This window comes from Sphaeramia orbicularis, chromosome 19 (genome assembly GCF_902148855.1).
Source record: "Sphaeramia orbicularis chromosome 19, fSphaOr1.1, whole genome shotgun sequence".
Classification (NCBI taxonomy): domain Eukaryota; kingdom Metazoa; phylum Chordata; class Actinopteri; order Kurtiformes; family Apogonidae; genus Sphaeramia; species Sphaeramia orbicularis.
The window spans coordinates 938,287-954,120 of NC_043975.1; the positions used below are offsets into that span (position 1 = coordinate 938,287).

At 40.9% G+C, this 15,834-nt stretch overlaps 1 protein-coding gene across 1 annotated transcript in view; it reads right to left on the bottom strand.

The window, feature by feature from the left end:
- abca5 (ATP-binding cassette, sub-family A (ABC1), member 5) overlaps positions 1-13,740 on the bottom strand; it is a 39,521-nt gene extending 25,781 nt beyond the window's left edge. Inside the window, exons 1-11 of the mRNA XM_030122519.1 lie at positions 13,728-13,740; positions 10,005-10,174; positions 8,088-8,274; positions 6,106-6,279; positions 5,737-5,831; positions 4,765-4,991; positions 4,543-4,684; positions 2,400-2,588; positions 1,256-1,403; positions 861-1,038; positions 273-331 (exon numbers count right to left, since the gene is read on the bottom strand). Coding sequence (XP_029978379.1) covers positions 273-331; positions 861-1,038; positions 1,256-1,403; positions 2,400-2,588; positions 4,543-4,684; positions 4,765-4,991; positions 5,737-5,831; positions 6,106-6,279; positions 8,088-8,274; positions 10,005-10,174; positions 13,728-13,740 — 1,582 coding nt within the window. The remainder of the gene's footprint in view (positions 1-272; positions 332-860; positions 1,039-1,255; positions 1,404-2,399; positions 2,589-4,542; positions 4,685-4,764; positions 4,992-5,736; positions 5,832-6,105; positions 6,280-8,087; positions 8,275-10,004; positions 10,175-13,727) is intronic.
- Between the last annotated feature and the right edge of the window lie 2,094 nt (positions 13,741-15,834).

Consider the following 15,834-nt stretch of genomic DNA (forward strand, 5'->3'; position numbering starts at 1 on the left):
AGGAGGAGGAGGAGGAATTTATATTTGATATGAGTCATATTTCTGGACAGATCTTATTTTTACTGTGTGTAATATGTTGGCGTTATTTTGTGGATCATGTGACCTTGTGTCCAGTAGAAGGGGGTAAGGGGGCGGGACTATATAAGTTGTACTTCATCCCAGTCCTTTTTGAATATGTTTTTTTTCCCTCTTTCTTAGATTTTAGTTTTAAATTGTAAACAAACCAAAGCAGCGTTGTCAGGTCCAGTGTGTGTGCTGGTGTGGACACTGACCTCTCAGAGCCTCCACCACGTTGTCCTTCTCTTTGTAGACTTTACGGATGTTACTGATGCTGAGGACGGCAAGGACACACACACATTAGAGGAAGACGCATGTGAACGTTTGTTCCTGCTTTTAGATTATTCACCTTTTTTGTGAAATGATAGTTTGCATCATGTACAGTGTACTACATTTTTTACACTAAACACAGAGAAACCTTTGTAGTTGTCCTTATTTATAGGTTTATGATGATAATATTTGACTGGTTCCATCTCCTCTGTTGTTCACCCCTGGACTGTCATTATCTTCAGTCTAATTTTTGCATTTCATATTCACCCCATGGACTGCATTGGACCCTTTGGCGGGTCGGTTTTGGCCCACTGGCCGTATGTTTGACACCCCTGATCTAGAGGTTCTACTACAGACCTGCATCAACACAGAACCTGAATACAGTCGATTAGACCGAACACCGACTCTAGAACTGAAACTGGAAATAAAAGGGTCTAAAACTGGTGGTGTGGAGGTGAAGGTTCTGAATGGACCCGACTGACACGTTCAGGTTCCGTCAGAGCTCCGTCTCCCATTTTAACGGGTGTGTTTACCGGATGGCTTCTTTTCCTCTGAACTCCGGTGAAACGGGTTCGACAGACTCGTCTCCTCCAGGCGCTCCGTTCGCCTCCGTGTCGTACACCGAGCTCACCTCCACGTAGCGTCGACTGCGTTTGGACCAATAGGACGGCTTCAGGAAGTAGATCAGGGACCGCCTCATCCCGAACTCACCTGCACACAAACCCACCATTTACAAAAGTGAAGCAGGAAACAGCTCTGAGCAAAGTTTCATCCACAGTTAATATATAATTTTAATATGACTGCACCACTGTTCATATCACAGGAAAAGTCTGTGTGGCCTTCAGGTGTAGCTGGGTCATTTCCGCGCTTGCTCGGCTGCTGCTCGTCTCTGTGAGTATATGATCTGAAGACAGGCAGGTGGACTCACCTGGCAGGACCTGGTCCAGGTAAACCGCCAGCAGCAGGTACAGGACACAGTCCAGGACCAGCATGACCAGGGGCACGTAGAGAGGATGAGGACCATTAGCCAGAGATGAAAAGACGGCACCGTCCCCCTGAGCCTCCAGGTACACCACCTGACCAACACAGAAGAACCGATACGACGTTAGGGTAAGAGGGTGGGGTTAGGGTTAGGGGGTGGGGTCCAGGTACACCACCTGACCAACACAGAGGAACCGATACGACGTTAGGGTAAGAGGATGGGGTTAGGGGGTGGGGTCCAGGTACACCACCTGACCAACACAGAAGAACCGATACGACGTTAGGGTAAGAGGGTGGGGTTAGGGTTAGGGGGTGGGGTCCAGGTACACCACCTGACCAACACAGAAGAACCGATACGACGTTAGGGTAAGAGGGTGGGGTTAGGGTTAGGGGGTGGGGTCCAGGTACACCACCTGACCAACACAGAAGAACCGATACGACGTTAGGGTAAGAGGGTGGGGTTAGGGTTAGGGGGTGGGGTCCAGGTACACCACCTGACCAACACAGAAGAACCGATACAACGTTAGGGTAAGAGGGTGGGGTTAGGATTAGGAACAGGAGTAGGGTCAGGGGGTGGGGTTAGGGTTAGGAACAGGGGTAGGATCAGGAGGTGGGGTTAGGGTTAGGAACAGGGGTGGGGTCAGGGGGTGGGGTTAGGGTTAGGAACAGGGGTAGGGTCAGGGGGTGGAGTTAGGGTTAGGAACAGGGGGTGGGGTTGGGGTTAGGAACAGGGGTAGGGACAGGGGGTGGGGTTAGGGTTAGGAACAGGGGTAGGGTCAGGGGGTGGGGTTAGGGTTAGGAACAGGGGTAGGGTTAATAAATGCCTGTTCTTAATAATCAGTTGTGAGGTTTATACTGGAACAGTTTCATCCAACACAGAAAACAGTTAAATATTATTGAGCCCATGTGTTTGTGTTTGACAGTTCACAGTCCACTGAAGGTTCCTCGAGGTGCTGGTGCTAATCCTGGCCCTGACAGTAGATTCCTCCTCCTTACATGACCCTGACAGTAGACTCCTCCTCCTTACAGATGCAGGGTGCGGCTGACGGAGCTGTGGTTGTGGGTGTGGTTTGCGGAGCGGTGGGCGGTACCTGTGCGATGCCGATGGAGAAGGCGCTGGGCGACAGCAGGCAGAGCAGCCACACCAGCGGCTGAGGGAAGTCCTTCATGAGGACGGTGAAGAGCGACAGGCAGCCGAACACCACGGTCAGCATGGAGCCCACGGTGCTGGCGAACTTTGGCTTCTTAAACAGAGGAGTGAGCATGAAGGAGAAGAAGATCTGAGGACAGAGAGAGAGAACGAAGGCACGCACATGAGAGCTGGAAGGACCCAGCCACCCCTGAAGGCAACACATTATTATGATGATGACCAACTATAACTAGTTCTGTCTAGTTTGGATCCTGTGTGATGGAGCCTCTCATTTCACTGACAAAAACATCCATGATCTGAAAAAAAAAACCAAAAAAAAAAAACAGTAAAAATCAACTAAAACTAGGGCTGTGTATTGGCAAGAATCTGGTGATACAATACAAGCCATAATACTAGGATCACAATACAATATATCGCGATATATCATGATACTGTTAACAAGGCGATATTTTTTGTTTTGTTTCCGTTTGCAAAAGATTATTTCCTGGAAAAACTTATAGTGCAGCATTTGGATTAATAAAGTTTTAACATGTGGCTTTACCAGTAAAAAACACAAACAAACAAACAAATAAATAAATAAATGTTTTACAGACATTATAGTTTCAGATCCTGCTTAAAGTTTCGTATTCTATTGCGAAAATAATCCATAGTGTTCAGTCCCTGAATCATCCAACATCATAACACTAGTTTTGTGCATTCCCAATATAAAAAAACAAACATTTGTCTCTTTCAGACAGTAGAAAGTGCTTTTAGGATGAACTAAATTATCCATTATTTAACAAAACAGCGTTATCAGTTTCAAAAAGCTACATTTATGACCTGCAGTATCACAATAGTACTTTTGTAGTTAACAAACAACAGAACAAATACTCATGTGAATATAGAAATAAAAGAGTCTGAAAAACAAAAAACAAATATGAACCTCTGCCATATCCGCATTTGAATAAATACCTAAAAATATCGATTACAGTACTTTTTAATATCAATACAGTACTGTGAAGTGAAATATTGCGATATATTGCAATACCGATATTTTCTTACACCCCTGACTAAAACACGTCAAAACACACCAGTAGAACACTCTGAAACAGCACTGTCACTATTATACTTTAAGTCCCAAAAAAATTTACAATTGGATTTTCTGCAATGATAACTATAAAAACAGTGAATCAATCAAAATGCAGTGTCAGGGCATGAAACTATAACTTATTTCCTCCATCTTGCAGAAAACCCCATTCACTGCTAAAACCTCACCAAAATACTGTAACAGTAATAACTAGAAAAGCACTCTGAGAGCGCAGACCTCCGCCAAGGCAGATCATCCCCCCCCCCCCATCACCACCAAAATGTTTGTTCCTTGTGCCAGTATCAACATTTCCTGAAATTTTCATCCAAATCTGTTCATAACTTTTTAAGTTATCTTGCACATGGACAGACAGACAAAACCCCAATTTTCCTCAGCCTTCACAGGCCCAATCTCCGCCAAACTCACCAAATGAATACAAACATTACCTGACTATCAACTAGGCACAATTTTATGTCCGTATTCAAATGTTGTGAGGTATGCTGGGAGATTTGAGCCTCTCTCTACTTTGAATTCTTCATCCCTGCTACCGTACTCCATTTTCAGAAGTGGTTATGGTGCTGTTCATGACATTTCTCCTGCTAGCAGACGATGCTAATGTGTGAAGGCTGCAGTTCACTATCGCTGGATGAATGGAATCATACCTGACAGACCAAATACATACACGCTCTTCCCTTCATGCCTCACATGTTGGCTACAATTATTACCTGCACAATGCAGGATTAAATGGTACTTTACAAATGGATAGTGCTGGCAGACAACTTCTACTGATCATGCTATCGTACAATGGCACCACGGGTACAATGCCACTAGTAATAATAATAATAATGATAATACATTTTATCTATAATACATGTTTCATTCAGTGAATCTTAGCGTGCTACAGTAGAAAAGGACAGATCCCAAAAACAGACAGACAGACCGACAGACAAACCCCAGTGAAAACATAACCTACGCCGTTTCATTTGGCGGAGGTCATAAAAGATGACTCTCTACTCACAGATGAAATCCCGTAGAGGAAGATGAGGAAGAAGACGACCAGGAAGTCGCTGTTGGGGAAGAGGGCGGTGTACGTGGCGATGATGGACATCAGGATGGACATGGTGGTGACCAGGGCGGCGTACAGGAGCCCCCACGACAACCTGACAACAGCACAGCATCGTTACCACCAGCCGTCCCCATGATAACCTCACACAGATCCCTCCCCCCTGCCCCTCCCTACCAGAAGGCGCTGTCGTACAGCCCCATCATGGTCATGGTGTCTTTGAGGCGGTGCTCCTTCTCTGCTGCCACATTGACGATGAGGAAGGTGACGAAGGGCGTGAAGGCCAGGACCAGGTAGATGGAGATGAGGGCGTGGGGGAACTTCTCCACCTCCACCGAGCCGGGCTGCCCCATCATCACCACCTTCAGGTCCAGCTCACTCCACACCGAGCGCTTGGTCTGCATCTGGACACGGTGGGGTGGGGTGGGGTTAGCATCGACCATCACAAACATCTGGGCGCATTCTGACAGATGGTTTTACCATGACGATAAAGAGTCAGTCCAGGATTTATCACCTGGAAGAGACTGAAAGACTGAAACACAGGTGAGGACAGGTGAGGACAGGTGAGTAGAGGTGAGGACAGGTGAGAGGACAGGTGAGAGGACAGGTGAGGACAGGTAAGAGGACAGGTAAGAGGACAGGTGAGGACAGGTGAGGACAGGTGAGAGGACAGGTGAGAGGACAGGTGAGTAGAGGTGAGGACAGGTGAGAGGACAGGTGAGAGGACAGGTAAGAGGACAGGTAAGAGGACAGGTGAGGACAGGTGAGGACAGGTGAGGACAGGTGAGGACAGGTGAGAGGACAGGTGAGAGGACAGGTGAGTAGAGGTGAGGACAGGTAAGAGAACAGGTGAGAGGACAGGTAAGAGGACAGGTAAGAGGACAGGTAAGAGGACAGGTGAGGACAGGTGAGTAGAGGTGAGGACAGGTGAGAGGACAGGTGAGAGGACAGGTGAGAGGACAGGTAAGAGGACAGGTAAGAGGACAGGTAAGAGGACAGGTGAGGACAGGTGAGAGGACAGGTGAGAGGACAGGTGAGTAGAGGTGAGGACAGGTAAGAGAACAGGTGAGAGGACAGGTGTGAGGACAGGTGAGAGGACAGGTGAGAGGACAGGTGAAGACAGGTGAAGACAGGTGAGGACATTCTGACCTGGATGATGGCGGCGTCGATCAGTGACTGCAGGCGGATGAATCCTGAATGCCAGTAGTTCGCTGCTCTACAGTTTGCGCTGGAGAAACAGTTGGCTGGACGAGGACACATATGGACACAAGAGTTAAAGTGGACAAACGTGGACAGAAACTGTCCTTATTCTACATTTAGAACATGTTCATTCATTCATGCTAACATTAGCTCAGTCTGAGTTATGTGTGTTATGGAATCATCAGTGGATAAAATAACAGTGTGTCTTATGATGTTGATACTGCATCAGCTGACAGTTTACATTATAGCTCTGTTAGCTTAGCTCTGTTAGCTTAGCTTAGAAGGTGAGCAGAGAAACAGTCAGCGGTTAGCGGGTACCGATGGTCTCGGTGTAATCGCTGGGCAGAGGCAGCTGGTTGTAGGGGAAGCGTAGTCTGTAGGAGGTGGCCGAGCTGTCCATGAAGACCACGCCCACATAACTGGAGGGCTCGTACAGGCTGGCGTTCTCCAGGTCCTCCTCACTGGCGAACATGTCCAGACGGTCCTGTATGTCTGGAACGACAACCCACAGACAACAGCATCAGCATTAGCTTTAGCTTAAATATTAGAAATTGTGGAAAAGGAATTGAGCAAGTTAAAAAAATGGTTTGATGTAAATAAGTTATCACTTAATGAAGATAAAACAAAATTTATGGTTTTTGGTGGTGCTAGGGGAAGTGATGATATAAAACTGAAAATTAATGAAATTGAAATTGAAAGGGTGTATGAAACAAAATTTTTGGGAGTGATTATTGACCATAAACTCTGTTGGAAACCACAAATAGAATATATCAAACGCAAAATGTCCAAAGCTGTTGCGATTCTTTATAAAACTCGAGACTTGTTAAGCAAAAAATGTTTGCATATGTTGTATTGTTCACTTGTAATGCCATATATGTCTTATTGTGTGGAAATATGGGGCAATGTGTATAAGACTAATTTAGACCCAATAATTAAACTCCAAAAAAAAGCTATTAGAGTCATAAACAAAGCTGGTTATCTCCAATCAAGTAATCCACTTTTTGTAGAATCTGGTTTGCTAAAATTTCTTGACATTGTATATTTAAAAACAATGGAATTTATGTTTCACGTTAAAAGTAAAAACCTTCCTTTTTGTATTCAGAAAATCTTTAAGTTAAGAAAAGGACATTATAATTTAAGAGGGATGTTTGTGTTTGAAAAGTGTAAAGTAAGAACAAACGTTAAATATCACAGTGTTTCAGTTATTGGTGTCAAACTATGGAACGAATTGAAGGATGAAGTGAAATTGTGTAGCTCACTGTTGAGTTTCAAAAAGAATTTAATTGGTCAAATTATGAAGGGCTATGAGAGTAATATGTTTACAAAATAACTTATTACACTGAATGTAGTATAATTTAAGTTTAAGTATTTATCTGTTACAACTTAAGGTGTGGACAATGGACTAAGGGTGTAAATAGGAGAAGCAGAAATAAGCCTCCGGCTTCAGCTTCTTCCTTTTTCAGTTACAAAATGTGTTAATTTTATGCTTGTTTGTTTCTTTTTTAATATGTAGGTGTTTTGTTTTGATGTCTTTTTTATATGTGTGTGTTTTGTATCTTGTATTTAACTGAAAATAAACATTCATTCATTCAAACATTCATTCATTCATTCAGCTTCAGCTTCAGCACCAGCATCTGAATGATGACACAAATCTGTACCAAATGAAGCAGCTGAAGGAACAGTTATTCAGGAAACTTTTTACAAACTTTTTTTTTGTTTTTAATGTGGACCTTTGCTGATTCTCATCATCATCCTCATCATCATCATCATCCTCATCATAACTGCTGACTCTTTGCATTTCTGTGTTGACTGCTGTTTTATGTCTTGTTTCTACCTGCACTTTAAAAGTTTATTAATTGTAATTTTTACTTATTATTATTATTATTATTGTTCCATCATGTCTCTTAGTTTATATTTGTTTTTCATTCATTGTTTGTTTGTTTGTTTATGTCCTTCTGTGTTTCTGTTGTAACTGTGACCTTCTCTGCTGTCGGATCAATAAAGTTTATCTTATTGATTAAGTGTCAGGTAATAGAGTAAATATCTGTCATCAGTATTACTAGTCTGTGTGTGTGTGTGTGTGTGTGTGTGTGTGTGTGTGTGTGTGTGTGTGGGGGGGGGGGGGGGGGGGGGGGGGGGGTTCTTCCTGTTTTATTTCCACTTATTTAAATCCCAGCTGTGACTTTTTCATGTTCTTTGTTCTTTTTGTTTGATGAAGCACCGTTTCAATCACAGACTGGCTTCCGTTTCCTTTCGGTGACACACACGCTAACGTCTAACGTGTGCCGTGGTGGACTCACGCATCTCCTGTGCGACCTCCTCCATGATGTGGTTGGTGACGTTGGTGATGGGGGTGTAGCCCAGGCCTCTGAACAGGTGGGTGTCCGGCTCCAGCTCCTTAGTGCTGATGCCTCCATAGTAAACATGAGGGTTGAGTTTACTGATGAGGATGAGGAGGCCCAGCAGGAGCAGAGGGAGGATCAGCTCCTGACAAAAAAAACAACAACAAAAAAGCACACGCACACTTTAGAAGCACTTCCTATAATGTACAATAATCCTTCAGATGTGAATTGTGTATTGTAAGTTGTGTAATAATCTTCTGTCCTGTCATACTACTGTCAAGACTGTAATTTTGTGTATATTCATATTTGGTCCAGTTTTATTTTTTATTCTACTTAGTTCTATTCTGAAGTTAGTTTGTAAAATTTAAATGCTATTTTTGTAAATTTTTTTTTTTTTTTGTAATTTTATATTTGTTCTATTCTTATTTCTGTAGAACTGGTGTTTTATTAATATTGCTGAACTGACTGGAGGAGAACGACAATACTATACAATACTACAAAACTATTCTATTCTATTCTATTTTATTCTATTCTATTCTATTCCATTCCATTCCATTCTACCCACAGACAGACTTTGGTGTCCCCACTCCTCTTTTGGACAGTTTTCTCAGATGTTTTCTCAGATCTTCAACCATCCTTTGTGTTTGTCTAGTTTTAGCTTGGTACTGATTATCCACTACATCTTTCACTGCAAACACTGATGGAGAAAACGGTGACATTAAAAATGCATGAGTGCAACTTCAGTCCAAATGAAAGATGCATGCACAAGTACAGATTGGATGTCAGAGTAGTTGAACAGCGGCTCCAGGATGAAGAAAACAAACCTGAGTGAAACCAACGGCAACGCTTCAACCTGTACTGACACTGGACCACTGCACAGAAAATAGGACTATATATGGATCTGCTTTTATATTTAACTATGAGCAGCAACATTTACAGAAGTGATTCAGGTTAAAACAGCAGAACGAATATTTGAAGCAAGACTTAAAATACTTCTAAATAAAATACAGACTGTTCTGAGACAGAAGAAGGAAAAAACTGAATTGATGAAAACAGTGAACCAGATCAACTGTTAAAGGACGAGGGTTTCAAAGACAGACGGTCAGTTATGGACCTCTGCTCCTCCTCCTGTCTGTCCTCCTCTCTGCCTCTCCTTTTTCCCTGGAGTCTCTGTGCTACATGTCCTCTCAGTATTTCCCTAGACCATCTCTGGACTTCCTGCTATGCTCCTCCTGTCTGTTCTCCTCCATCATTATCACTTATTCATTAATATAGTTACCTCTGCCAGGAGGTATTGTGATCAGTTTGCTTTGCGTGTTTGTTTGTTTGTTTGTTTGTTTGTTTGATTGTTAGCAAGATAACTCAAAAAGTTATGGACGGATTTTCAGAAAATTTTCAGGAAATGTTGATACTGGCACAAGGAAGAAATGATTAAATTTTGGTGGTGATCTGGGGGTGGGGGGGTGGGCATGTGTCTTGTTGGAGGTCTGTGCTAACACAAACAGCAGTTCTAGTTTTTAACAGTTACAGTTCAGTTTGTTGTGCGTCCATGAGGAAAGAATCAGGAGATGAACTTATGATGGGACGGAACTGGACTGGATCTGATCTGATTTGATCTAATTGGGTCTGATCTGATCTGATCTCTGGTTAGTGGTAGAAGACCTTAAACGTGTCCCAGGCTTTGGGTCAAAGGTCGGTTCTACTTCTAAAAATAATTACATAAAAATGACATGAAAGCGTGCGCTGAGACAGGACGAGAGTTGGACATGAAGAACCGGTTCTACATCGGACCGGTTCCGGACTCGGCACCGTGTTCCGGACTCTGCGCTGTGTTTTGGGTGGTGCGGTGTGGTGAGTGCGCGGTGCGTGTCTGACCTGCAGACTCTGCTGTTTGGTCCTCCACTTGATGAGCAGGTTCTTGTAGAGCAGGCTGCGGGTCTGGGCCCAGACGCCGGCGTCTCTGCGGTACAGCGGCTGCATGCTGCCACCATGCCTCATCTGGATGATGTATGGACGACCGCTCATCTGCTGAATGCTGGCCTCAGCTGCACCGTCCAAACACAGAGAGAAATACACAAAACACACGGGTTTATGGAGCATCAGCCATTAGAGCTGCAAACACACACCACAGCTTTAACCCATACAGACCCAGAGCTACTTCTGTGGCAGGTCCCAAATGGAAGCTTCTCTGAAACTGGTCCTGAAAACAGGACATGGGGCTAAACATTCAAACCAGATGGAGACGAATGTTCTGAAGCAGGTTTGGAAACACTTTGGGTCTATTTTAAATAGGGATGTAACGATTACCAGTATAACCATAAACCGCAGTAAAATTCCAGACGGTTAGTATTACTATTTAAATTCTAATTATCATGATAACCGTGTTTTGATTACTGCACTTTGAAAACTAATGGTACTGCTCATTTCCTGGAGAAGCAGCAGCACTGCAGGTTCTCTCTCTCTCTCTCTCTCTCTCTCTCTCTCTCTCTCTCTCTCTCTCTCTCTCTCTCTCTCTCTCTCTCTCTCTCTCTCTCTCTCTCTCTCTCTCTCTCTCTCTCTCTCTCTCTCTCTCTCTCTCTCTCTCTCTCTCTCTCTCTCTCTCTAAAAGAAACTAAAACAACTGAAACTTGATCTGGAAAATGGTCAAACAGTGTCCATAAGGTGACATTTTTAATGCACATTTGTGTATTTGATTGTTTACATGTTAATATTTTAATGTTTCTGGTAACAGAAAGTACATTATGGCTATTACTTAATTTTATTTATTTATTTTTCAAAATACAACTTGGTTAAATTATTTCAGTGCATGTATAAGTACTTTTTTAACATTTTGAGCACAATTTCAACAATATCATGATAATAACGATAACCATGATAATTTTGGTCACAATAACCATGATATGAAATTTTCATATTGTTACATCCCTAATTTTAAAAGTAAATATATATACTGAGATAAAAGAGAAACTATTTTTCAGATAAAACACATTTTTATATTATTTTGCATTATTTTTATACATTAATCTGCATCTAACATGGTCAAAAGGACACGGAAATTACACACAACTATTTTATTGAATATCTTTTTATCCTCTCACAGGTATATTTTGGGAATTGAACTAATTATTCAAGGCAGAGTGTTTCACAAAAATGGCCGCTGTTGAAAAATCATTCTCCATTTATGAGTGTTTAAATGTTCAGGTTCTGCATGTAACACCAGTGGACACGATGGGTTCCACACCAAACCTGGAATGAGACTCAGACTGATGCCAAACCCACATGTGAGGATTAGAAAAACCACGAGGATCCACACATTGAACACAGTGTCTGTATTTAGAGTCTATAGAAGAGCATTTACACATGTTTACACATCTAATGCACTAACACCTAGGGAGATTTAATGTCCATATTTGGGTCCTATTTAAGGACCCAGTGTTTAATTATAAATTCATTAATTATGGGATGGATCAAATTAAAAGTATAATTATTTTTACATTTCTCTGAGGTCATCATTAGGTCCATCCTGGGGGTAAATCTGTCTACATTTACCTTTGATTACTGGGTCTAAAAAGGTGGAACAGTGACAGACACTAAAATAAACCCAGTTTTAGAGAAACACCAAATACATTTTTCCCTCGATTTAGCCTTTCTTAAGTGATCTATCATCACTTACAATATTATCTTCTATATTTTGCATTTTTCACTGTGAATCATTTACTTTACTAAATTTAATTTCCTATACTTAATTTAGGTCAGTGGTTTCCAACCTTTTTTTGGCTTGTAACCCTATTTTAACATCACAAATTTCTGGCGATCCCAGACATTCAAAACAGAGACTTTTTTTTTTTTTTTTGTTGCTAAAATTAATGTGTTTTTGATCCTGTAATAGTTTTCTATCCTCTGTTTCAAATCCAGGTTAATGTTAGAGGACATTTAGTCTATATAATGTATATTATTGTGGACGGAGGCAGTAAATCCAGGTGTAGATTACTGCACAAAGGGTCAGGATCTGTCCAGTCAGTCCAGCTGGGATTTACAAGGAGGACAATTAATACTGAACAAACAAGAACTCAAACTATGAACTATGAAAGAGCTGCAGCATCTGAAACTGACCACAATGAACATTTGACACATAAACAGAACCACAGTGCTGCAGTTTCAGCTTCAGAATTTGTCACGTCTTTTATGTACTGTGATTGTCTCTGTCAACTCACCATATATTTTTTATCCGTATGCTTGTTTTTTTTTTTAACCAATTACTAGAAATTTCAAATGACACCATTTAAATTCCAGGTGACCCCATGTGAGGTCCCGACCCCAAGGCTGAAAAACTGATTTAGATGCTCACAAAACTCCAAGTAAATTCAAAAATTATTCTATGAAAACAGAGAAAACTGAATAAACAGTGTCTTTTTCAGTCCAATCTGTCCTTAACTGAACATAAACCCAGTGTGTCCATCCACTGGCACTGATCCAACTCCATGGGCTTATTAGTTTTTCTTCCATTTTGTTTCTTAATTTGTTCATGTTTGTTCATCTCTCTGTTCAACAACAATTTTAACACACATTCTTTTATAATAAATGTCCTTTCTGTGTGTTTTGTCTGTATAAACCATTACTAATGATGTTTTACATAAAAGAATACACTTTTAGTTGATGTTAATAAACTGATAGATTTATCTTCATACACTTTAGTAGAGCTGCAACTGATTAATCGACTCAAAGTGATCCAAAAAAATCATTCAACCACAGTTCTCCTGAATCAGAGCTTTGTTTCCTTCATTTCTCTGCTGTTAAACATTGGTTCCACTGTTGTGTTTCACACGGACGCTTATTGTGATGCACAAAGAAGCTTCAATTCAGGAAAACTGCAATAGAATATTTCCCTTGAATCAATTCGAGTCAATTAATCGAATCGTGAATTTTTGCATTGGCTTCAAGCACCTAATCGATTAATCGGTTGCAGCTCCACACTTTACTATCACCTAAAGGACCAACTGTACACAAAACACTGTAAACTCCTTCTAATCCACCCAGTTATGAGTCCATTTTACTTTATTATCTTCCAGTCCAGGTGTGATTACTTTCAGATCATGTGATTAAGACAAACAAACCTTTTTCCAGTGGGCAGATTTCCAACAGTTGTGAACGCATCATTCCCCACACACATAAAGCGTCTTCAAATAAACGCATTAAGTTAATCTGCTTCTTCCATTAATGAGCTTATCAGTGATTCCGTCTTATCTCCGTGTCCGTGGACCGTTAAGGGTTCCACATGTCGCAAAACAAACGTCATTTACCTGTAAATCAACACATAGGTGCTTTCACGTACAGCTACAGCTAACGTTAGCCTCCGACCTGACGCTGAATACACGGCTGTGTGTGAACTATCAGCCGGAACACGACACACCGCTGTTTGTCTCCATAAAAATGTAGAAAACGCGTCTCTGTTAAAACTCTGACAATAAACATTAACCGTGGGAAAGTGTGTGAACGCCGCTGTTTCTGTGCGCACAAGCTAATGCTAACTAAACCCCCGACGGTATCAGCACCAAACAGCAACACGCACGGACGAAAACAAACATGTATCGTACTTACGGATGAAATACATTAAGGCATATCTTTCCACACGTTCTGCTGTGCCGACCTTACATTACAGGTGAGATTGACGGCAGGTAAGACCTGAAATGAGCAGCTTGTTGGTCTCCCGCGACGCTACTTCCTGCTGTCAGATGGAGTCCCCGCCTATTGACCAATCAGAGCTAGTCTCGCTGTGAGTGGCAGCTGCTTCAACCAATCAGAGAGTTAATTATTATTTTGCTTTTTTTTCCCTGTTATTAAAAAACGGGAGAAACATAATAATAATACAATAATAATAATAACAATAACAACAACAATAATAATAATGATAATATAATAATAATAATAATAATGATCAGCTTCGAGACAGTACATTTTACAAAGAACCTGGGTTTATTTAATGTTATAAAACTCAACATAAACACGTTATCCTTCACTTTATCACAAACATTCAAACATTTGGAGAAATTAAACAGGAAATGACAAAAATCTGTGAAATGAATTAAAACCATTGCAAATGCAGTGGAGCAAAAACACTGATATTCGGATAAACCTACAGAAAATAATGAAATCCTCCAGTGTAAGTCCTTCATATGTGCACTTAACCCTGTAAAACCTGATCCATTAAAAACCAACCACAAAATTCAAATTTTTTGGAATTTAAATGTTTATTAGCCTGTTTAAAATAATCCAAACAAAAATTTTGCCGTATCATTTTGTTTATATTTTTTGTATCATATTCAATAGTTTCGGGGGGGGGGGGGGGGGGGGGGGGGGGATTGGCAACTTTTTGCTCCTAATGTTAACTTAAGATACAAAAAAATTTTTTACCAGTAACTTTTGAAAATAAAGAACATTTCAGGGAGTTTTTTTTTTTGTTTTGTTTTGGGGTTGTTTTTTTTTTACATAAAACTTTTTACAGCTTTTTTATTTTTCTTGAATGGCACCATAATTTCAATATTTTTCAATATTTAAAAAATATTTTTCACGTTCTTCTTAACGTACATTAACTTTTTGAAAATTACCAAAGACTTTCAAACAAAATATGTGTTGGATAATTTAACGTTAGCGGCCCTTCCACTGGCTGCAGTGGGATGATCATCCACCAGGGGGCAGAAAACACGTATCGGGTCACAGACAACAGGTTTTTAACCCTTTCATGCATCGTGGTCACTCCAGTGGACAGCTATTCAAATCTGTTCTCTTATATATTCATGGACTTTATTGGTTTAGTTCCATATCAACTAACACAGTGGACGCTTATGTATCATCTCATACACTGACATTCATACCCTTGCTGTAACTTTGCTGTTCTAGATAAACCTGATCTACAGTAACATGTTTGAGTGGAAATCAATTCCTTGTTACTAGACTGTAACTAACAGTTTTTTAAACAAAAAGTTTTTTTTTCCATATTATCTCCATAAAGTGAATAATAAATAATATTAGAGTATGTTAAAAGGTGACAAAACATCAGATTAGCAGCATTAAAAATACGTATTTCATAGCTTTCACGCAGTATATCAGTAAATACATGTTTCTTTGCTTCAAAAATTAAACACATGGTGTCCAGCTGAGTGGATATTTTTTGCAATTCCATGAAAATAGGTTCATAAAAAAAATTCAGTCGCAGTGTTTTTTTCATGCCTAAACAGGAATCAAAACTCAGCAAAAAAAAATCTTGATTATGGTTCCCATAATTCGTGCATGAAAGGGTTAAGGAAAATATGGATCTTGTTAAGATAAAGGTCTGAGAACCTGATGTAGCAAATATGATACAAATGGTTTTAAAGGGTTAAGGGCAGGTTTGAGGACTGGAATGAGGAACCTGTGGTCTACCTGTCTTCTTTAGTATCAGCGATTCAGATTCCTCTGTTGAGGGTTTAATTTGTCCTTTGACTGGATCCATTAGAACCAGGCCGTTGTGGTCTGGGATAAACCAGATCCAGACTGAGACCCAGACCTCATCACCAGGTTTACAATCTGATCAAAAACTGGAAAAAAACCGTGACCAGAGAAGAAGAAACTCTGACCCAGACCACAAAACGGTACAAACATGACAAGAACAGTAGGATTCAGAGGATTTGGTGTCATATCATAATCAGAGAAAACAGGGACTTATGCT